Source organism: Engystomops pustulosus, chromosome 6 (assembly GCF_040894005.1).
Source record: "Engystomops pustulosus chromosome 6, aEngPut4.maternal, whole genome shotgun sequence".
NCBI lineage: Eukaryota > Metazoa > Chordata > Amphibia > Anura > Leptodactylidae > Engystomops > Engystomops pustulosus.
Window position 1 is genome coordinate 6,374,081 of NC_092416.1, and position 24,362 is coordinate 6,398,442.

A 24,362-nucleotide genomic window follows, 5' to 3' on the forward strand; every position below is an offset into this window, starting at 1 on the left:
AAGCACAGTACTATGCCAGATGAGATGACACTGAGTTATTGCCTAATAGAAATCCAACCCCTACTGAATTTTGCCACTTCGGCCTTTGCTATGGATATGTGCGCCACTAAGCGCAGAACACAGCGGTCGCAAGTCTCACTACAAATTGCTCAGAATTGGCAAGTACATGCACTGCAGAAACTACAGCCACCAGCAGATCAACCAGAAATCAAATATATAGAACGCTACTGTAGGCTTCAAGAAGCTGTTTGTATTCTCCTATGGCTATTTTCTAGCCAAGTATCAAAGGAAGCACACTACTATGCCAGATGAGATGACACTGAGTTATTGCCTAATAGAAATCCAACCCCTACTGAATTTTCCCACTTCGGTCTTTGCTATGGATATGTGTGCCACTAAGAGCTAAACACAACGGTAGCAAGTCCCCCTGCTAATTCCTCACAAAATGGTAAAAGATGCAAATTAAAATAAAAAAAGTATAACGTTATTGTAGCCCTAAGAAGGGCTGTTGGGTTCTTGTAGAATCACTCCTGCCTAACAGTAAGCTAATAGAACACCCTAACGCTTTCCCTGACCAGCAGCAGCTCTCTCCCTAGCGGCATCCAGAGACAGAATGATCCGAGCAGCGCGGCCAGCGGCTAGTCTATCCCAGGGTCACCTGATCTGGCCAGCCAACCACTGCTATCGACGTGTAAGGGTACCACGTCATGCTGGGTGGAGTGCAGAGTCTCCTGGCTTGTGATTGGCTCTGTTTCTGGCCGCCAAAAAGCAAAACGGCGGGAGCTGCCATTTTCTCGAGCGGGCGAAGTATTCGTCCGAGCAACGAGCAGTTTCGAGTACCCTAATGCTCGACCGAGCATCAAGCTCGGACGAGCATGTTCGCTCATCTCTATTGTTGAAGTTTGATATTTGCTCACTTGTATTTTTGTGCATATTCTCGTTATGTCGCTTATCTGAGCCGAGTAATATAATCTCTACATCTGTTTACCCTATGTTACAATTGGTTTTACACGTTATTGCGGCTCCATCATGCCTTGGGTGTATATTATAGTTTAAAAGATTTTAAATAAATGTGATATCAATAAAGATTGTCTACTTCATATTAGTTTTTATAATATTTCACTCTATACATGAATTAGATGATTTGGCCTCCGAGGCTGAACAAATACCCTCAGTGCAGCCTCCACTTGGCATGAAAAGTCAGGGCCGTTGACTTGTTGTTTTTGACCCGAAGCAAAAACTAATATGTGGAAACTGGACTGAGAATCTACATGAGCTCATCTCCTCCTCCAGCCCCAGCCATAGACATTATATATTATCCTCCAACATGAGGTTACTCAATCAAGACATCTCAGAAATAGGAGATCATCCAAGATAACAGCGATGAGACCTGTTATAATAAGCATCTTCCTAACTTCCTTCTCACTCTCCATTGGTGAGTATCTTCTTAAAGTCTCATGTCTTATAATTCAGCCGCTAAGTTCATGAAAATAATTCTATAATATGCCTGAAATGGATGAAATTAATTCGACAAAATTCTACACTATATTTTTAATTATATTAGTTGCATTGTATGAGGGTTTACCAAAACAAAAAAAGGTGAAGAGTCCAGTGATCATGTCCTCTACTGGATCCTCTTCTACTCTGCAAAATCTGGTCCTGCTATGGGTTACAACCAATGTTTAAATTCAGACTAAAATACTTTTACTTATGTGATTACAAAAATTGTCAATTTCTTTGTTGGAAGGATGAAGATGTCAATGAGATCTTGTTATTGTGGGGATTTGCTCATTGCCAGTTCATATAAAGAAGATACATATTCATGGGGTGTGTTGGTACCCATGGTGGTACCATTGATTTTAGTATGTAACTCGTTTTGAGCAGACCTGAAACAGTCAGAAGTCCAGTTGTCGAGTGTGGCTCAACTCCTCCCCCCCTTCCTCACTATTTTAACACCCGGGATCGGGTGTTATCACTTTAAATGGCACCAGAATCAATAGAATCAATATTGCGCAAGTGTTCCCCCATTTGGGGGAGGATTGCTTCTCCTCAATGACGTCACAAACCTCCTCAAACTTCCTCAAATTGGCCATACCCATGCATTGGGGTGTAAATGAGTCAGCATATTTACTGGTGGGATCAGTGCAGTGGTTCGGGTTCAGTATCCTGACCTAGGCCCGAACACAATTGCTAACTTCAATGTCTCATCTGTAATCCTTTCATCAGGAAACTTCTCCCACTATTACAATGACTGAGACCTTGTATCTGTAATATTTGTCTCTCAGATATTGTCCATGTTCTGGTGACTTTATGTGGAATATTATTGTAGATGTGTTGTAATTGCAGCCGCTGCTCTCCAGTGCTACTCCTGCCGTGCTAAGAACAATGTCACCTGTGAGCCTGAAATAGTGAACTGTACAGAGGGAGACCGGTGTGTAACTATCTCCGAGCGATGCAGATATTGTGAGTATCAAGTTCTGCTTTTTCTGGAATGTTCCTTGTTCAGTCTATAAAAAATTCCAAAAAAAAAAAGCACAGATCTGCTCTGACCCCAAGTGCTCGACTCCAGGAGACGCCCTCCACTCAGTACACAGGTACCAAAAGGAAATGGTCGGCACTTACCTGTTCCAATGCACGTGGACTGTTCTTTACTCTACCATGATATAAAGCACTAAAAATGACATCCATGAGAATAAACGATAAATCTGACGCGTTTCAAACCTATTGAGATCATTCGATCATAGATCTATCACTAAGGACCTCAATAGGTCTGAAACGCGTCAGATTTATTTCTTATTCTAATTTTTTGTGCTTTTTATCATGGTTGAATAAAGAACAGTCCACGTGCATTGGAACAAGCGAGTGCCGACCCCATTTCCTTTTGTTACCTGTCTATAAAAAACCTTTGTCATTGGGGCAAGAGGGAGATGTAAATCTAAAAGAAGAGGAAGAAGAAGAATAACAACTTTACTTTTTGTAATTTTACTTTCTATCTAATTTATTCAAATGGTTTCCAATAAGTAGTTTTTGTGGTTTTTTTGCAGATAAAACCTTTCACTCAGTATCCAAAGGCTGCGCTAAAGGCATACCCTGCAATGTTATACCCCACGGAGTGGTAAACAACAACGTGTCTCTTAGGTTTAACGTCCAGTGCTGTGATACAGACCTGTGTAACAACAAATCCTATGAGAGTAAGTAGAGAGAATGAGGAGGGGATGTGTGACATGGGAGTGAAATAGTATTAAATGGAAATCTTTAAATTAATACAAAATTATTCTATTGATAGAAGCTTCGGGATAATATTTATCAAGGTAGAAAATATACTAATAAGCCAGATGGGCTCTGGGGGCATCACCAGAGGATGTCCATGCTACAGTTTCACAGCCTGTTACACTGTGCAGGAGCACTTTCCCCTCCCACTGTGTTAGAGGGGAATGGGGGAGAGACTCGGGGGGGGTTGACATGTTCCTGTACAGTGTAACAACCATTGAAGCTACATCATGGGGGGCTCTGTTAACACCCCTATAAGTCACATTACTGATATTGCTATGAAATACTGTGTTATCAAGGTTAATCTTGGATAATTTGTTTTCCCATCATTCTTTAGTGCCAGATCTTGGAGAGCCCAGGGGACCACTATGTCCGAGCTGCCATAAAGCAAACACTATAGATGGATGTGAGCCCACAGAAATGGTTAGATGTCAAGAAGAAGGTGACAAATGCTTTAGATTTGCTGGGACAGTCAGGCATCCAGGTAATCTACCCCAAATTGTTGTGAGTAGACATTAGTGGTGCCGGAGAGCGTAGAGATCCATCTATGACTGCAGAACATCTATGCCGCTACGCAGATGTGTCAACTGAGAAAGATTCAATGTGAGTCTAATGGGAATTGATGGAGAAACATACTTAAGGATCTGGGTCAGATGACAAGTCTTATTGGTGGTCACGTGAGATGATGTGGAGAGAGTGACCCTCTAAACAGTCCCAGAAATAAGAAGCAGTAAAGTATCTCCATGGGACACATTTACTTACAAAGTCACTAGAGTTCACTAATTGTCCATCTATAATGCGCTGTGCGGTGAGTCACTAAGATCCTGCGCCCTGCATGTGTCGCTTCCCCGCTCAGGTCCCCGGAGTTCACCTTCTTCTTCCCGGTGCATGTAAGTGCATTGTCCGTGTATAATGTGCTGTGCGGGGAGTCACTAAGATCGTGCTCCCTATATCCTGCATGTGTCGCTTCCCCGCTCAGGTCCCCGGAGTTCACCTTCTTCTTCCTGGTGCATGTAAGTGCATTGTCCGTGCATAATGCGCTGTGCGGGGAGTCACTAAGATCCTGCACCCGATATCCTGCATGTGTCGCTTCCCCGCTCAGGTCCCCGGAGTTCACCTTCTTCTTCCTGGTGCATGTAAGTGCATTGTCCGTGTATAATGCGCTGTGCGGGGAGTCACTAAGATCGTGTGCCCGATATCCTACATGTGTCGCTTCCCTGCTCAGGGCCCCGGAGTTCACCTTCTTCTTCCTGGTACATGTAAGTGCATTGTCCGTGTATAATGCGCTGTGCGGGGAGTCACTAAGATCCTGCCCTCGATATCCTACATGTGTCGCTTCCCCACTCAGGTCCCCGGAGTTCACTTTCTTCTTCCTGGTGCATGTAAGTGCATTGTCCGTGTATAATGCGCTGTGCGGGGAGTCACTAAGATCCTGCCCTCGATATCCTACATGTGTCGCTTCCCCGCTCAGGTCCCCGGAGTTCACTTTCTTCTTCCTGGTGCATGTAAGTGCATTGTCCGTGTATAATGTGCTGTGCGGTGAGTCACTAAGATCGTGCCCCGATATCCTGCATGTGTCACTTCCCCGCTCAGTTCCCCGGAGTTCACCTTCTTCTTCCGGGTGCATGTAATTTCATTGTCCGTGTATAATGCGCTGTGCGGGGAGTCACTAAGATCATGCGCCCGATATCCTACATGTGTCACTTCCCCGCTCAGGTCCCCGGAGTTCACCTTCTTCTTCCTGGTGCATGTAAGTGCATTGTCTGTGTATAATGCGCTGTGCGGGGAGTCACTAAGATTGTGCGCCTGATATCCTACATGTGTCGCTTTCCCGCTCAGGGCCCCGGAGTTCTCCTTCTTCTTCCCGGTGCATGTAAGTGCATTGTCCGTGTATAATGCGCTGTGCGGGGAGTCACTAAGATCGTGCGCCTGATATCCTGCATGTGTCGCTTCCCCGCTCAGGTCCCCGGAGTTCACCTTCTTCTTCCTGGTGCATGTAAGTGCATTGTCCGTGTATAATGCGCTGTGCGGGGAGTCACTAAGATCGTGTGCCCGATATCCTGCATGTGTCACTTCCCCGCTCAGGTCCCCGGAGTTCACCTTCTTCTTCCTGGTGCATGTAAGTGCATTGTCCGTGTATAATGCGCTGTGCGGGGAGTCACTAAGATCCTGCCCCCGATATCCTGCATGTGTCACTTCCCCGCTCAGGTCCCCGGAGTTCACCTTCTTCTTCCTGGTGCATGTAAGTGCATTGTCCGTGTATAATGGGCTGTGCGAGGAGTCACTCAGATCCTGCACCCGATATCCTGCATGTGTCGCTTCCCCGCTCAGGTCCCCGGAGTTCACCTTCTTCTTCCTGGTGCATGTAAGTGCATTGCCCGTGTATAATGCGCTGTGCGGGGAGTCACTAAGATCCTGCACCCGATATCCTGCATGTGTCGCTTCCCCGCTCAGGTCCCTGGAGTTCACCTTCTTCTTCCTGGTGCATGTAAGTGCATTGCCCATGTATAATGCGCTGTGCGGGGAGTCACTAAGATCCTGCACCCGATATCCTGTATGTGTCTCTCTCCCGCTCAGGTCCCCGGAGTTCTCCATTGTTTTTGTGGTGCATCATAAACATAGGACATGCGACACAATTTGAAAGTTAAATACGGAGCTCAGTCAGCCCCGTAATTTGTGTCGCATGGAGGCATCGCAGCTGTGCCACCAAAGGGGTCGCGTGCAACACAATCGCAGCGCAGACACTTCTTATATATCTGTGCAGCCGTTTTAGTCATGAAGAATGCGCACAGTCAGACAAAAGTGCAGCACCCGACCCTTAGTAAATGTGGCCCAATTGATCTTTAATTTCCTGACCAAGAACTAAGTTTTGTGTCACGGTCAGAAAACCCTATTGACACAAAATTCTGATAACGTCACTATTCATGTCTATGTGTAGCTACTTCTGAGGGATGACTTGGAGTATAGTGGGGGTTGAAATAAGTTTTTGTCAACGAGTTATAATATGTTGTTAATGAAGATTCTTTTACTGAACCAGAGATCGATTATGTGTGAGAACATCTGGATCAGTTCTTAGGGTTTTCTATGATGAGCAGTCTCGAGTAATATCGTCAGGCTGAAAGTAGGACTATAGAAAACGGTCACCAATGAGGTGCTCACCATAAGCCAACTTGGCTGTTGCGTATATAACCCTTAAAGGGTAGAGGTTCCAAGGTTGATCGATGTCCGGACACGGACTGCCGCTCCTTTAGCCAAAAGGGAAAAAAATACCAGTTCCCAAAATAGTGGGCCTGTATATTATAAAGAGAACAAGCAGGCTAAGCGATATGGGCGCTGACCACCGTATTGGAGTATCAACGACAGAAGGCACTGGCTCCACTCCGAAATTGTTAATTAACACGAACAATTTGTAAAAGCTATATATAAAAAAAACTATTAAAATCAGGACATTTAAAATACTTTAAAAGGTCAGTGGTAGTGGACCCTCTTGACCACCGTGGACGACAATGTTAACCGACACCTGGGAGCGGAGTCTAAGTGGTACCCGGTTTTCACCAGAGACCGCCGCAAAGCAGGTTGGACTTGTTGTGGCGTGGTACCACCAGGTCGCTCCACAGGCGCAACTTTGTCCGCGGTGGCAGCCAAAGCGAAATACTGAGTCGTTGAGCAGAATCGTAGTCGGGGACAGGCAAGAGGTCAGGACAGGCAGCACAGGATCAGAGTCTGGACGTAGCGGAAGGTCAGGGCAGGCACCAAAGGAGCGTAGTCAGGGACAGTACTGGGGTCACAATGGGAATTCACAACACAAGCACAAGGCTTAGGGAAAAAGCATTCTCAGAGGCACGGGGCGCAAAGATCCGGCAGGGGACACAGGAAGGAGCTGGAAATTTAACAGAATGGGCTATCGTCCAGCGCCTATTACCTTCCACCTGGATGTTCTCCAATGGATGTGCACCCATATTGCTGTTAACCGATGCTGTGTCCCACGCAACACGTCTATTGGAAGTGACCCGTATGAGGGTGTGAGCTGTGCCGACTCCTTCATCTTCTATTACTTACTATGATGAGTCCTGATTACTTTCCAGCACGTGGAAGGCCCAGAGAATCTTCCAGAAAGTAATTGTATCACATAATGATTTTTCCCCCTAGATGGATATGTGACCACTTACTCACTCAGCGGATACATGACGGCCATGGAGTGCAGGCTTAATCTAGCGAGGTTGGTCGGAATGGAGGTCCTTCAACAATCAGTATATGAGTGCACAGATCCAGAAATCCATCTGACGGAAGAGACGAAGGACAAGTGATAAAATTGTTGGTTACTGAAAATCACAATGAAAATGTATTGAGATTGTTAGAAATTCTTATGATGATTCTGCAAACATTTATAAAGCCGTTGGGGGAAAATTTACATCACTTGAAGCCACAAGGTGGGAGCCACTTGGGGGGTTTCGGAGTTTCCAGTATATTAGCAATATCCAGTGATGAGCGCCTCCTAGTGTAAGATACAAGCAGTACATGTGGTATGCTGCTACTTGTGGTCCGGTGCCTCTATCTCTCCTCCTTTTATCCTCTTTAGATTTTAGAATTGTGACCTGAAATGTAACAAAATACAATAAAAAATACCCGGAATAACATTTTCTCTAATAATATCCTTTCCCTTGTTTTCTTTATTTATGTAAAGTGTAAAAGACAGTAAGCGAAGATTAGTGATGAGCAGAGCCATTAATATTCAAGTGCTCACCTACTTTTCAGTTCAGGGGGGAAAGCGGCTGCACAATTTTCAGCCAGTTATCCATCCCTTCAGACACCTATGGTCCAGTGAGTGCACACGTGTTACACGCTACTGTACCTTTGCCCTATCTTTTCACATAAGTACGGCCGGGCACCAGGCGTCTCTATGGAGAGGGGAGGGGTGTTCACATTAAGTATAAGAAAATGGGAAGAGAAGAAAGAGGATATTGCTGATCTAGGCACTCGACGATTCTGGCTAGAAGCGAGAAGATATCTGGACCAAAAATATAGTTCTACATGTCATCTGTATTGGAGTAGTATTGAAAGCCGTGAGGCTTAATAAGCTTTCCTAGGCCAGAGGTGTAGATGGAAAAAAGTAGGGGCCCAAGGACAGAACCTTGAGGGACGCCAACAGAGAGTGGGTCGAGGTGGAGAGGTGGTATGAGAGTAATAGACACTGGACGTCCAGTTGGAGAGATATGAGGAGATCCAGGAGAGAACCAGGTCAGTGATGCCAAGAGAACATAGTGCCTGTAGCAAGAAAGAATGGCGGACAGTGTCAAAGGCAGAAGATAGATCAAGAAGGAGAAGAGCAGAGTAGCGGTGTTTTCCCCTGGCTGACAGTAGATCATTGGAGACTTTGGCCAGGGCAGACTCATTATAGTGATTAGGCCTGAAACCAGGTTGTAGTTTATCAAAGAGCGAGTTGGAGGAAAGGTAGGAAGATAGTTGTAAATGGACATCTTGTTCCAGGAGTTTTGAAGAAATTGGAAGTTGTGAGATGGGCAATCGTTCAGCAGAATTGCTGTTTCCAGAGATGCTTCTTTAGAATAAAAATGCATGTTTAAAAAAAGATGGAAGATATTATTTGTCGTCTTCTGCCCCCTATGATTCCAATCTGTGTATTCTCTGTCTGAAATGGCATTATGGACAGGAGTTGATACACCGGCTATCAAGATGGCAGCTCCACCTCTGGAGTTGGGATGAGTGGACCCAGTGGGTCGGTTTTAGCATATACTGGCAAACTTCAAAAAAAGGTTTGGCTACCCGAACCCAAACCCAATCCTATTAGGATGCAGCATTTAAATTATCCTGCACTGATCTCGGTGGCTACCGGGTGATCCCATATACCAAACCTATTTAGGAGTTTATGATGAGCCTGGTCTAATTTTTCCAGTAAGACGAATCTCGTGTGCATGCAGTAAATCCGAAAGACCTTGTTGTTGTGATAAGATTCCAATATGAATGTATGATGAAGTATGGTGTAGTTGAATTGTCGCTAGTCCACTTTATTCCATTCAACCAGGTACTAATCCACGACAGATTAGAGACACAGCCTACTTTATTGGATTTTAGGCCCAGAGCCTGCCAGACTTTGACAATAGTGATCGTATGTATTGTCCAGTCAGCCCCACATAGCAATCAGCCCTCCTTGTCTTCAGTGCTGCATCCTATCCATTCCTGTACATACTTCTCAGGTGTACTTATACCGTCTTCTCTTCTAATACCATTTTCTTCCCATTGACTCACATGTGGAGGATCTTACTGGCTAAAACAATGTTTCAAACTTCAGTTCCCACAGCTACAGTTGGCTAATTATTGGCAAATGAAATGAACCTTGGAGGACGCCATAAATTGGCCACCTAGATGGGGTCACTTCCTGCCACCTAGATGGGGTCACTTCCTGCCACCTAGATGGGGTCACTTCCTGCCACCTAGATGGGGTCACTTCCTGCCACCTAGATGGGGTCACTTCCTGACACCTAGGTGGGGTCACTTCCTGCCACCTAGATGGGGTCACTTCCTGCCACCTAGATGGGCTCATTTCCGACCCCCTAGATGGGGTCACTTCCTGACACCTACATAGGTCCACCTGCTCTTCATAATAAAACGGTAGAATACAACTCAACTGCCACCTCATCCCCTCCCGGAGATGTTGTCTTTTCCTCTTCCCATCTGCATCACACCTCACCTGTAATATGTCATACATAACTCTCCCTTCTTAACCAAAGCAACAAAGCTACATAAGTTGTAATAGAACAACCTTCCATCTCATCCTCCTGTAGTCCATCTAGACAGAAATTGAAATAATGTAAAATATAAGCTGACACTTGTCAGAGCTGCAGAGCCGGATTATAACTTCCTCTTTCCCGAACCTGTAACTACTAACAACACACACAGGGGTCTGATTACACAACTCTCCAGGATCATCACCTAACTCTGGCTGCAGCTTTGTGTGCTCAAAACTGCTGATAGATTCCCTTTAGTAAGATGTATAGAAAGAAGGTGCACTATTTATTTTTATGTTTTTGATTTAAAAAAAATTTAAATTAAAAAGTTAGAATTTATAATCACAATTCAGAAAACAATTGGTACATCTGTCATCTTATAGTAACGGAGCCATCATCTCCGCCTGCACATTGCTGGGAACAGCTCTGCCTCGGAGGCTGCGCAAATACTCAACACTCATAGGAAAAGTAATTTAACACTGGACAATAACCCAAGGTATTTTTATCTGTAAATAACTATTATTATTATAACTATAACTATAATTTCTCATTCAGCATACAAATATTATATTTTTAATGACACTTTAGACTATTATTTTATGCAATTAGGTGATGTATAAAATAATATATCATTTTGAAATTGAAGAAAAAACAAAGTAAAACATAATGGGGCTCATTTAGTAAGGGCTCCGCGGCCGCACTTTCGTCAGGTTTCCCGACTTTTTCCGTTTTGCACCAAACTCCGACAGGATTTTGGTGCACGCAATCGGATTTCCGTTGCATGCGACGGAAATCGGGGGCATGGCCGTCGGAAAACCCGACGGATTCGGAAAAAACGCCATAGTTTTTTTTTTTAAAGTGTCGCTTGATCCACACTTACATGCACCAGGAAGAAGACGGTGAAATCCGGCGGACCTCGGCGCAGCAGCGACACCTGGTGGACATTGGGCGCACGGACCTTAGTGAATGCCGGCAGGACCCGAATGCTCGTAGGAGAACGCGCCGCTGGACAAAGATGTTTTGGAAACTTGACCCTTATACTTACACTGTGTAAATCTATCTATAACTTTCACGCTAGTTTGGATCAGCACAAGCCCTGAAATAACAGGAGCACGTTATGGATCTTGGAGATCTTTTTCCCTTTTGGCGCTTTTTTGGGACTACAACTAACTACTTTAAAAAATGTTGACAACCAAAGGAATTCCATTAGGGGAAATTTGGACTTTTTTGACTTTTAAGTTGTGTTAGTGGAAATGAATGAAATTTTGCAAATAAAAATTGAATTGCGCCTATTCCGACCCCTCCGCAGGTTGAGCAGGGAGTAGGTGTGGGTTTAAGCCCTTATGCCACAGATTTTTCACACAGAAAATCCAAGTGTTATGCACATTGGGGCACATTTACTTACCTGTCCGAGTTGCGATCCCAGAGGTGCATTCCCCGACGATCCTGCACTCTGCCGTGATCCACGTAGATCGTGCGCCCGATATCCTGCATGTGTCGCTTCCCCGATCAGGTCCGCCGGAGTTCACCGGCACGCCCCCCCCCCCCCCCCCGATTTCTGTCGCATGAAAGCCGGCGCCGAAGAAATAAGAGATCCTGCCAGTGTGGGTACACACACCAGTATGTCAGTGTGCTTGGTTTACAATCCTTCATTCTGGTGGTAGATGTCCTTTAACCCCTTACTTTACAATGTTACTCAGTTTTATTTCTGTTTTAACTCCTATCACTCAGTGATGGTCAGTGTAAGATTCCAGAGTGTGAACGAGGACTCTCTGAGCAGACACTTCATGATCCCTCTGTGCTGTGAGATGCTGTGAGCTGACAATATGCTTAGATCATCAGGATCCAGGGTTTATATACACTTTTATTTACCTTCCAAACATTCGGTAATATCTGACACATAGAAAGAGAGATGAGACAGATCAGAGATGAGATGATGATGATGAGATCCATGAGATGCATATTACAAACAATGACACAGTCAGCTCTGCTACATGTCTGCTCTATCACACTATCACCCTCCCCAGATAAAGAACTTATTTGCCTGTAGCTTGTAGGTCTCCTCTCGCTGCTGCTGCTTGCCAGCAGGAAGTCAGTGTGTATCAGTGTGAGCTCGTCCTGGAATGTAGGGGGGATGGGTAACTGCAGGGAGAAGAGAGAGATAAAAATTCAGCTCCACAGCATCAGGCAAGATGGCTGCCAACCCTAAAAGTCAGAAGATCCCGGGTCGGAAACCAGGGGCAACAAAAATTGTATACACCAGGACCAATAGAGACAGGTTGGAATTATATCTGTTAAATGCTTTATTTTTGGTAACAACAGTGAGATAGAGAATGTGTTATTTTGTTATCCTGAGTATATTTAAGAAACTTGTCTACGTGGCAATATCCCTTTAAATTTACTAATCTTTTATAACAATTCTGAGTGATGACCGTGGCAGGATGTCATAGGGATCGTTAGCCCGGAGACCACTTTGACCTGTCTGGTTTGTGCAGGGAGATTACAATGTGACTGTATGTAGTTGTCACAAAATGATCACAGTAACAAAACGGGAAAGGGGAAGCAAGAGAAGAATCGGGTAGGCGGGGCACAAGTGCTACCATTTGCATGATAGATTTCATTTAAACGGTGCACCCACGGTTACTCAAAGGTAAGTGGGAGGCTTTTCGGTTTACATACCGGTCTATTGCGCTGATGTTTATACCCCTGATGAAGCTGTCAGAGGTGAAGCACATGTTGGAGTTTAAGGCTCTGTGTACCTGGATATTGTAGGGGTGTGACACTTTACTTTAAATTAGTTTTTATAATTTTTTTTTTCACATTAATTATATCATTTGGGTTCCGAGGCTGAACAAATACCCTCAGCGCAGCCTCCATTTGGCATAAAAACTGTTGATCGTTAACTTGTTGTTTTTGACCCAAAGCGACAACTACAAGCAAATATATGGAAATTGGACTGAGACTCTACATGACCTCATCTCCTCCTCAACCCCCCCCCCCCCCCCGCCATAGACTCTATATATATGACCATCCGCCACCATGAGGTTACTCAATCAAGAAGTGCAAGATCAACAAAGGTAACAGAAATGAAACCTGTTATAATAAGCATCTTCCTCATTTCCTTCTCACTCTCCATCGGTGAGTATCTTCTCAGAGTCGTTTCTTGTCTTGTGTCTTATAATTCAGCCGCGAAGATCATGAAAATGATCCTAGAAAACACCTGGAATTTATGACGAATTCTACATATTTATACATTATATTTTATAATTATTAGTCTCATTGTATAAGGGTTTACTGAAACAACAAGCATTAGTTGTAAATCATATCATTTATATATAATAGAAGGGGAGTAACAAGGGGCCTGATCACATATGTTACATACAGACATTTCCTATGTCTATATAATGTTATCATTTGTTTCATCTTCTATCGTGATTTATGTAGTTGATGTCATTCTCCCATCTGTTTATGTCAGTAAACCCTGAATCTTTGCTGTTACTGACCTATAGCCTTATAATAGGTTAAGAGTCCACTGCCCAGTGAACCTGCCGTCTGCTGGATCCTCTTCTACTCTGCAAAATCTGGTCCTGCTATGGGTGCCAACCAATGTCTTTATTCAGGCTTAAAGACTTTTATTAATATATATATAGTCAAGCTACCATTGGGAGGATGAAGATGTTAATGGGATATTGTTATGATGGGAATTTGTCCATTGCTGGTTTATATAAAGGAAGTTTCATTTTAATGGTGTGTGCTGGTACCCATGGCGGTACCATTGATGTCAGTCTGTAATTAGTGTTGAGCAGACCCAAAATTTCAGTGAAAAGTTTGGGGTCAGGTTTGTTTCCAATCCCTCCACTATTAACACCCTATAATCCCTCCCTCTATTAACACCCAGGATCGGTGTTGGCACTACACAGGGGTGTATAAAATGCTTTAAATGCCACCAGCATCAATTAAATTAATGTGGTACAAGGATGTCACCATTATGGGTAGGGTTCTTGCTCCTCAATGGCGTCGCAAGCAGCAGCGATCTATCTAAAAATAGCAGTGCCCACGCATCGCTGGGGTGTAAATGCATCAGCTCGTTACTCGAGGCGAACTTTTTCGGATGCTTGAGTGCTCGGTTTGAGTTACGAACCCCATTAAAATCAATGGGAGACTTGAGCATTTTTCATCACAATGTGTTCTTCAGTGAAGAACACATTGCAGATGTTTAACACAATGTTTAACAAGATGTTCTTCACTGAAGAACAAATTGCAGATGTTTCCGATCATCAGCTAAACATCTGCGATGTGTTCTTCAGTGAAGAACACATTGCAGATGTTTAACACGATGTTTAACAAGATGTTCTTCACTGAAGAACAAATTGCAGATGTTTCCGATCATCAGCTAAACATCTGTGATGTGTTCTTCAGTGAAGAACACATTGCAGATGTTTAACACAATGTTTAACTAGATGTTCTTCACTGAAGGACACATTGCAGATGTTCAGCTGATGTTCGGCAACATCTGCAATGTGTTCTCCAGTGAAGAACATCTTGTTAAGCACGTGTTAAACATCTGCAATGTGTTCTTCACTGAAGAACACATTGCAGATGTTTACGAACATCTGCTTACTTAGCAGATGTTCGGAATCATCTGCGATGTGTTCTAATTCACTTTTTTAAACAGTTTTTACTTAATTAAATGCTCGATCTCGAGCAGGTGAGAAACTCGTCCGAGCAACGAGCCATTTCGAGTACGCTAATACTCGAACGAGCATCATCTCTAGTCAGCATCTTTGCTGGCGGGACTTAACAGCCGTGTGGTGGTTCGGGTTCGGTACCCAGACCTGGACCTGATCAGAATTTTTAACTTCATCTGTAATTTATTCTTCAGGAACCATACCCACCACCACTACTATCACTGAGATTTTTTGCCTTTTATATTTGTCTCTCAGATATTGTCCATGTTCTGGTGACTTTATGTGGAATATTATTGTAGATGTGTTGTAATTGCAGCCGCTGTTCTCCAGTGCTACTCCTGCCGTGCTAAGAACAATGTCACCTGTGAGCCTGAAATAGTGAACTGTACAGAGGGAGACCGGTGTGTAACTATCTCCGAGTATTGGAAATATTGTGAGTATCAAGTTCTGCTTTTTCTGGAATCTTCCTTGTCCTCTATTGAAACCTTTGTAATTGCTTCCAGCTACGGGGCGAGAGCGAGGTGTAATTCTAACAGATTTTATTATCTGAAATTAAAATAATATTAAGAAGAAAATAAAGAAGAAGAACAACAACATTTTGAAGGGGTTGTCCGAGACTTAATAAAAAAACAAAAGGTGGCCTGGAGGGGGCTGTTTAAAAAAATAAAGATGTACTTACCTTCCGGCGCCCTCTGGGTGTCCCGCGCTGCTATCGCTCCGGTCCTCGCGCCATGTAAACAAACATGGGCACGGACCATCGTTGGATACAGCTTCCGGCCGGCCCGGACAACCATCCGTCCCGCTTATACAATGCTGTGAATAGGGACGAGTGGGCGTGGCTGGCCACGGCCAGCCGGAAGCTGAATCCACCACTGCTCCCGTGGCCATGTTTGTTTGTCGGGACACCAGGAGGGCGCCGGAAGGTAAGTACATCTTTATTTTTTTAAGCAGCCCCATCCCGGCCACATTTTGTTTTTTAATAAGTCCCGGGAAACCCCTTTAAATTTTTGTTATTATATTAATCACCTTGTTTATCAAAATGTTTCCATCAAATCATTTTTTTTTTTGCAGATAAGATCTATCGCTCAGTATCCAAAGGCTGCGCTGAAGGTTTACCATGTGGTGTTATACCTCACGGAGGGGTAAACTGCAATATCTCTCTTAGGTATAACATCCAGTGCTGTGATACAGACCTCTGTAACGCCAAATCCTATGAGAGTAAGTAGAGAGAATAAGAAGCGGGGGGGGGGGGTGTCCTGGGAGGATTAAATAAAAAATCTTTAACCTAAAATACTGTATCTTCTGGATAACATTTATTACTGTAAAAATTATGCTAATGAGCCAGGTAGACTCTGGGGGCATTACCAGAGGCTCTTAGTGCTTCAGCTTCAGAGTCCATTACACTGTGAGAGGGGGAGGGGGTAGTGCAAAGGGAGCAGGGGGGGGGGGGGAGTAACAACCTGTGCAGATATATCGTGGGAGGGGACATTGTTAAATGCCCTATGAGCCTTTCAAACTTATTAGCATAATTTAAACAATTGATATAAGAAGGAGGAAGGACATGGATAACAAATAAGGCTCTATGACTAAGTGTCGCTGGTTTATCATGATGGATTTAGTAGATTTCCTCCAAATCTTCTGTCTGGGAAGCAGGACACGAATTCCAAATGTTGTTGATTGCCAGAAAATGCAGAGTTGTCCCATGTTTTATGCGCTTTGTTTTTATGTTTTTTTCTGTGTGGTCAAATTGATACTTTTTTTTTGTTATACTTTAGGCCAGAAGCAAGAAAATCTAATTTATATTTTTACACTATATGTGCAAATACGGTTAAAATAATTCTGGGGGTAGCGGGACGGTGCAGGCTCCTCCTTCCTCTTGCTCCACATCTCTGTAGTTTTAGTTTTTTTTGTCCTTTTTCTTGTCTTTATGTAATGTATGTAGTTATTTATTTTTTTATATTATTATTATTTTTTTTTTACATGTATTTTCTTTTTGAACCATAAGGGATCTGATCATTTATAAAATATACTGCAATACAGTAGTGAGTATTCGACCTCTCTATTACAGTCTACCTCCAGCAACCTGTTTAAAGACTACAGAATGACCGCAATGGGGGCCACTTACAGGCGCTAAGCTGTCATGGCAACCAATCTGTGCCCACCCATTTATTCGCATGTAAAAAAAATTATTGCCTGTGCATTGTACCAGTGCAAATCTGTTCTGAATGGCGCAGCTTCCCTTCTATACCCTCTGCAGCGCCCATACAGCAGTTACCAACAAATATGTGTTATACTCACTGAATGTATTGTCCAAAAAAATTACAATGCATAAATCGCATCTCCACTGTGTTAAACACCTAAAGGGATAACAAGCTTTTTAAATGTGTTTTCGCATATATTGAGGGGTTTAGTTTCCATAATGGGATAATTTATGAGGTTTTACTATTATTTAGGCCTCTCACAGTCCCTTGAAAGCTGAGCAAGTGCCTTTAAGAATACTGTATATACTCGAGTATAAGCCGACCCTAAGCTCCTACCTTTACCACAAAAAACTGGGAAAACCTATTGGTCACAGCCTCCCCCCAGTATATAGCTATTAAGCCCCTTCTTCCCATTATACAGACAGCCTCATTTTGCCCCTAGTATTCAGTCAGCCTCAATTTGCCCCCAGTATACAGCCAGACCCAGTTTTCCCCCAGTATACAGCCAGTCCCAGCCTCACCCCAGGATATAGCTACTCAGCCCCTTGCCCCAGTATACAGCCAGCCAGCATGCCCCCAGTATACAGACAGCCTCAGTTTTCCCCCAGTATACAGCCAGCCCCAGCCTCCCCCCGTTATACAGCTATTCAGCCCTTTGCCCCCAGTATACAGCCAGCCAGCATGTCCCCAGGATACAGCCAGCCCCAGTTTGCCCCAAGTATGCAGGCAGCCTCAGTTTGCCCCCACTATACAGCCTCAGTTTGTCCCCAGTATAAAGCCAGCCTTAGTTTGCCCCCAATATACAGCCTCAGTTTGCAGCCAGTATAGAGCCTCAGTTTGCCCCCAGTATACAGCCTCAGTTTGCCCCCAGTATAAAGCCAGCCTTAGTTTGCCCCCAATATACAGCCTCAGTTTGGCCCCAGTATAGAGCCTCAGTTTTCCCCCAATATACAGCCTCAGTTTGCCCCCAATATACAGCCTCAGTTTGCCCCCAATATACAGCCTCAGTTTGCCCCCAGTATAGAGCCTCAGTTTGCCCCCAATATACAGCCTCAGTTTGCCCCCAATATACAGCCTTAGTTTGCCCCCAATATACAGCCTGTTTGCCCCCAGTATAGAGCCTCAGTTTGCCCCCAATATACAGCCTCAGTTTGCCCCCAATATACAGCCTTAGTTTGCCCCAATATACAGCCTTAGTTTGCCCCCAATATACAGCCTCAGTTTGCCCCCAGTATAGAGCCTCAGTTTGCCCCCAATATACAGCCTCAGTTTGCCCCCAATATACAGCCTTAGTTTGCCCCAATATACAGCCTCAGTTTGCCCCGAGTATAGAGCCTCAGTTTGCCCCCAATATACAGCCAGCCCCATAAAAAATGAAAGTTAATAACTCACCTTTCTGGGGGTGCACAGCGCTGACACCAGAGCCTGTAACGTCGCACGGACTTGCCACTGCCAGAAGGATTGCACAGAAGACCTCCGGGGGGCGCTCTGGAAAGGTGAGTTATTAACTTTTTTTTTATTAACTCGAGTTAAGCCGATTTTGGGTTTTTCAGCACACTTTTTGAGCTGTAAAATTCTGAGTATATACCGTAGGTTTTGCTGATTTTCCAAAAAAATCCCACCCAAATTTTAAGCCTCATAACATTCTAGAAAAATTAGTGGATGCTTGAAAAAACCTGCCAATATAAAACAAACACTTGTTTGCTATGAATTAATTTGGTTAATATGAATATCTGCCTGAAAACTAGAACATTTTGAACATTGATTATGGAGCGTCTTTCAAAATTTCAGCAAAATTTCAGTTTTTCTCATAGCTAAACACAAATGATATCATCCAAACTTTTTAACTAATTTGAAAAACTATGTGTCATCAAGAAATAATCTCAAAGTATCCTGGATATGTTAACGTGTTCCAAAGGTCTAACAAACTATAGTGACACAGGGAAGATTAGAAAAAATGGGGCAGATTTACTTACCCGGTCCACCCGGTCCATTTGCGATCCAGCGGCGCGTTCTCTGTGCTGGATTCGGGTCCGGCCGGGATTTAACCCCTTCACGACTTGGCCTTTTTTAGTTTTTTCACTTCCATTTTTCACACCCCACCTTCAAAAATCTATAACTTTTTTATTTTTCCACATAAAGAGCTCTGTTATGGCTTATTTTCTGCGTAACAAATTGCACTTCGTAGTGACGGTATTTAATATTCCATGGCGCGTACTGGGAAGCGGGAAAAAAATTCCAAATGCAGTGAAAATGGTGAAAAAACACATTTGCGACGTTTTCTTGTGGGCTTGGATTTCACAGCTTTCACTCTGCGTCCAAAATGACAGGTCTACTTTATTCTTTGGGTTGCTACGATCACAGGGATACCACATTTGTACAGGTTTTATAATGTTTTCATACATTTAAAAAAATTAAAACCTCCTGTACAAAATTTTTTTTTTGATTTTGCCATCTTCTGGCGCTAATAACTTTTTCATACTTTGGTGTACGAAGCTGTGGATGGTGTCATTTTTTGCGACTTTTGATGGCGTTTTCATTGCTATCATTGTTAGGACTGTGCGACCTTTTGATCACTTTTTATTAATTTTTTTATATTTTCCAAAATGGCAAAAAAATGTCATTTTTGACTTTGGACGCTATTTTCCGTTACGGGGTTAAACGCAGTGAAAAACCGTTATAATATTTTGATAGATCGGACATTTTCGGACGCGGTGATACCTAATGTGTTTATGATTTTTACTGTTTATTAATATTAATATCAGTTCTAGGGAAAGGGGGGTGATTTGAATTTTTAGGTTTTTTTAATATAATTTTTTTTTTTTTAACTTTTTTTTACTTTTACTTTAACTATTTTTCAGACTCCCTAGGGTACTTTAACCCTAGGTTGTCTGATCGATCCTATCATATACTGCCATACTGCAATATGGCAGTATATGGGGATTTTACTCCTCATTCATTACAATGTGCTGATAGCACATTGTAATGAATAGGTTAAAACGAGACAGCTTCGGGCCTTCGTGAGGACGATGCTGTCATGGCAACGGATCACCGCTCCCCGTGACGTCATCGGGGAGCGGAGATCCGCGCCAAGATGGCGGCGCCCATGCGGCGCCATCTTTTTGAAGCCTCCGGCAGCATTGCCGGAGGCGATCGCGGTGAAAGCACCCGCGATCGGTGCTAGCACCGATCGCGGGTGTTACCGGTAAGCCTTTGCTGCAATATGCAGCAAAGACTTACCGGCTATAGAGAGGGCTCGGCCCGCGAGCCCTCTCCATGCACCGGGACCCGGCGCGCGCCGTACTAGTACGGCGCGCGTCGGGAAGGGGTTAATAAGGTAGTTCCTCCGCCGTCCACCAGGTGGCGCTGCTGCGCTGAAAAGCATCTGAACGCGCTGTAGTTCACCGGCTCGGGCTGAGTGAAGGTAAGCGCGTCCCGGGCGACACATTTTCCGTTCTTAAATGCGGCGGTTTTTCCGAATACGTCGGGTTTTCGTTCGGCCACGCCCCCCGATTTCCGGCGCGCGCATGCCGGCGCCGATGCGCCACAATCCGATCGCGTGCGCCAAAATCCCGGGGCAATTCAGGTACAATCGGCGCAAATCAGAAATATTCGGGTAACACGTCGGGAAAACGCGAATTGGGCCCTTAGTAAATGACCCCCAATGTGTCAGGTAGGGGCAAAATGGCCAAGTCTATAATGGGTTAAATGACTGACATTGGTGATAACTAGAGATGAGCGAGTATACTTGCCAAACATCAGTTAAACATCTGCAATGTGTTCTTCAGTGAAGAACACAATGGAGGTCATTTACTAAGGGCCCGATTCGCGTTTTCCTGACGTGTTACCCGAATATTTCTGATTTGCGCCGATTTTCCCTGAATTGCCCCGGGATTTTGGCACACGCGATCGGATTGTGGCACATCGGCGCTGGCATGCACGCGACAGAAATCGGGGGGCGTGGCCGAACGAAAACCTGATGGATTCGAAAAAATTTAAAAAAAAAATTGGTTGCACGCACCATACTTACATGCACCAGGAAGAGATCAGTGAACTCTGACGCAACTCGGCCGACCTCGGCGCTGCAGCGCCACCTGGTGGACATCGGGTGCAGGACCTTCATGAATCGCCGGAAGACCTGAACGCTCGTCAGAGAAGCCGCTGCTGGAACGCAAATGGACCGGGTAAGTAAATGTGCCCCATTGTGCTGAAAAATGCTCAAGTCTCCCATTGATTTCTATAGGGTTCGTTACTCGAAACGAGCACTCGAGCATCGGAAAATGTTCGGCTCGAGTAACGAGCACCTGAGCATTTTAGTGCTCGCTCATCTCTAGTGATAACCGATATATAACAAACGACATTATGCATCACCGCTCTCCACTTATGGACTGCACCGTTGTTATCCAGATGGTACAGCGCTCCTTTTTACTTTCTAGTCGCTGAACCATCGCTGTACCATCACCGTATTCTTTTTGACACCAAGTACCACCCGTAGCTAAGATTCAAGTGCAAAAAATGGCTCAGCATCAAATGGTGAAAATCCACTCTTTTTTATTTCATTTAGATTAAAAAGTCCATAGCAAACACCAACGCGTTTCAGGAGACCAGTCGCCCTTAATCGTCCGTAGCTGTTGTTTTTGTTTTTAAAAAAACAACGGTGAATTGTAGTATCACTCCATGTCGTTCCCGTTTGTTTGAAATACACACATATCACCAACGAAAGGAATAGCCATTAAAATACTATAGACACAATTATGCCAATAGAGACACACTTGGTTTTTCATACTTTACCTTTTTCCCACCGTCCCGTAAGATCCCCCATACCGGTAATGATGTCATGAACTGTGATTCCTCGATAACGTTGGCGGCAACCCTTTATATTGTAGCGTTCTTTGCTGAAAGTTAGGAACCAGATGAAGCGCTTGGTACAAGCGCGAAACGCGTTGTTCAGTATTAATTTTTTATTATTTTTACACAACCTTTTATCTGTTATGTTTAAATAAATTGCTTTTTGAACAAATTTAAAAGCATTATAGTCATCCAGCGCCGGATCTGAACGCTCACTATCTAAGTCCTTTTGACGAATACAGTATTAGTAGTGTGGTAGGGGCTATCCATTCACCAGTTGCACCACCGGCGGGCGTAGACCCTGCCACTACACAAGGGATAAGTCAGCACCAGTGGAAACTGGTGGAACTTTTTTGTGTTTTTTCGATGTATAAGTCACATTACTGATATTACTATTAAATCCTGTATTTTCAGGGTAAATCTTGGATAATTTGTATTTCCCATCATTCTTTAGTGCCAGATCTTGGAGAGCCCAGGGGACGTCTATGTCCGAGCTGCCATAAAGATGACACTATAGATGGATGTGAGGCCAAAAAAATGGTTAGATGTCAAGAAGAAGGTGACAAATGCCTTAGATTTAGTGGGACAGTCAAGCATCCAGGTAATCTACCCCAAACTGCTATGAGTAGACATTAGTGGTGCCGGGGAGCGTAGAGATCCATCTGAGACTATAGTGCGTTAAACATATTCACCTATGCAGATGTTTCCACCAATACTCAACTAAAAGAGAATCAATGTGAGTCTCATCAGAGAAACATACATAAGGTTTTGGGTCAGGTGACGCGTCTTTGCTGGTCACATGACGTGATTGCCGGTCAAATGAGTTGACGTGGAGAAAGTTGTGGTTAACTCACAAATATAGTATACCCCCGGTAAGAAGATTACCTTCTCTAAATGAACATCATGACCCCCTAAGCAGTCCCAGAAATAATGAGGTCACACTCAGCAGTGTAATACTTGAATGTCTCTTCGATTTACTTACCAAGAAGCAAGTTTTGGGTCCGAAAATCCCTTTGAAACCCCAAATTTCAGTGATAAATATACTATTTGTGTCTATATGTAGCCCCCTCGTGTGGGGTGTTGGAGTAAAGTGGGGTTTGAAATAGGTTTGGGTTTGCTATAACATTCTTTTACCAACCCGGAGATGGACAATGTGTGAGAATTCTTAAAGGACATGTACCACCAGGATCAAGAATTGTAAACCAAGCACACTGACATACTGGTGTGTGCCCCTCTAGCAGGATCTGCTCTTATTTAAGCATTTTATAACCTGCTTTTTTTTTTTTAAGAATTTTAAAATTATGCAAATGAGTCTGAGAGGCTCCAGGCTGCATAAATGTTAATGGAACCTGGAGCCCCTCAGGCTCATTTGCATATTTCTTTTTTGTAAAAACGAGGGCATAATAAGCTTAAAGAAGAGCAGATCCTGTCAGAGGGGGGACACAAGAGTATGTCAGTGTGCTTGGTTTACAGTCCTTCATCCTGGTGGATGAATGAGACCCCAATTATTTGGATATACACTTGCATATCGTCACTGAGCACTGTAACCATATCTCAAAGAATATTCCCAAAAGTAATTGATGACAAATCTTCTTCTTTTTTTTGAACAGATGGATATGTAACCACTTACTCAGTCAGAGGTTGCGTGAGCCCCATGGAGTGCGAGCTAAATCTAAAGAGGTTGGTCGGAATTGAAGTCATTCAACAATCAAAATATGAGTGCACAGATCCAAAAGGATCTCTGACAGAAGAAGAGAAGTTACTTAAAACCACAAAATGAATTTATTGAGATAGTAAAAGGCTTTTACAGATTCTGCAACAATTTATAAAGCAATATTTACATCACATAAAGTGGACGCCACTGGGGGGAGCTCAAGAGCTTCCCGTATACTGACCTCTTAACATTATTCTCTGAGCTGATGAGCTCCCCCTAGTGTATAACAGAGACAATCAGAATTGTGTAATTTTGTTTTTTTATTTAGCTGCTTGTAGCCGTTGCCTGATTCAATGCAAATGCTTCTTTCTCCAATAATGTCCAGTCACTTGAACTTTTTAGTTATGCAAAGTACAAGAAAAAGTAAGTGAAGATTTCAAATAAATGTTCTAATTAAGACAAAACAAGAGTACATTAAATCATTTCCACTAAATGTACTTTTTGCTTTTTGAATCAATTTGTATTAAATGACTTTCTGCTTATTAGTCACTAAAAATATTGAGACTTTATTGAAATACAACAGATATATACCTTTAAAGAGAACCCGTCATGCAAAATAACCCCCTAAACTAAATATATTTTCATAAACTGCCATTAGAGAGCATTGCCTGTATCCCTTCATTGTCCCTCTACATGCCTGTAACCCTAAGCAATATGGTCCTAAAGCTGTATGCAAATGACCTGTGAAATGTCCAATGAGGCATTAGCATATTCAAGCTGTCCACTCTATTCATGAGTGGGAGGCACAGCCACACCCCCAGTGCATGACTGACAACCTGTATAATGATGTGAGGCTGTATAATGATGTGCTTGCTGGTGCTGGCGCCCCCTGCAGCCTGTGTGTGCATGTGTGTGTGTGTATAGGAGAGATACAGCAGCTCCAGGCAGCCATGTTACA

At 43.6% G+C, this 24,362-nt stretch overlaps 2 protein-coding genes across 2 annotated transcripts; both read left to right on the plus strand.

The window, feature by feature from the left end:
• Positions 1–1,350: 1,350 nt before the first annotated feature.
• Positions 1,351–7,878, plus strand: LOC140065309 (uncharacterized). Its single transcript, XM_072112905.1, has 5 exons — positions 1,351–1,435; positions 2,347–2,463; positions 3,045–3,191; positions 3,608–3,754; positions 7,420–7,878. The coding sequence occupies exons 1-5, from the start codon at positions 1,384–1,386 to the stop codon at positions 7,575–7,577; spliced, it is 621 nt and encodes a 206-aa protein (XP_071969006.1). The 5' UTR covers positions 1,351–1,383; the 3' UTR covers positions 7,578–7,878.
• A 5,184-nt stretch (positions 7,879–13,062) lies between these two features.
• Positions 13,063–23,946, plus strand: LOC140065310 (uncharacterized). Its single transcript, XM_072112906.1, has 5 exons — positions 13,063–13,151; positions 15,018–15,134; positions 15,773–15,919; positions 22,205–22,351; positions 23,361–23,946. Exons 1-5 carry the CDS (start codon positions 13,100–13,102, stop codon positions 23,528–23,530), a joined length of 633 nt encoding a protein of 210 aa, XP_071969007.1. The 5' UTR covers positions 13,063–13,099; the 3' UTR covers positions 23,531–23,946.
• Positions 23,947–24,362: the final 416 nt, after the last annotated feature.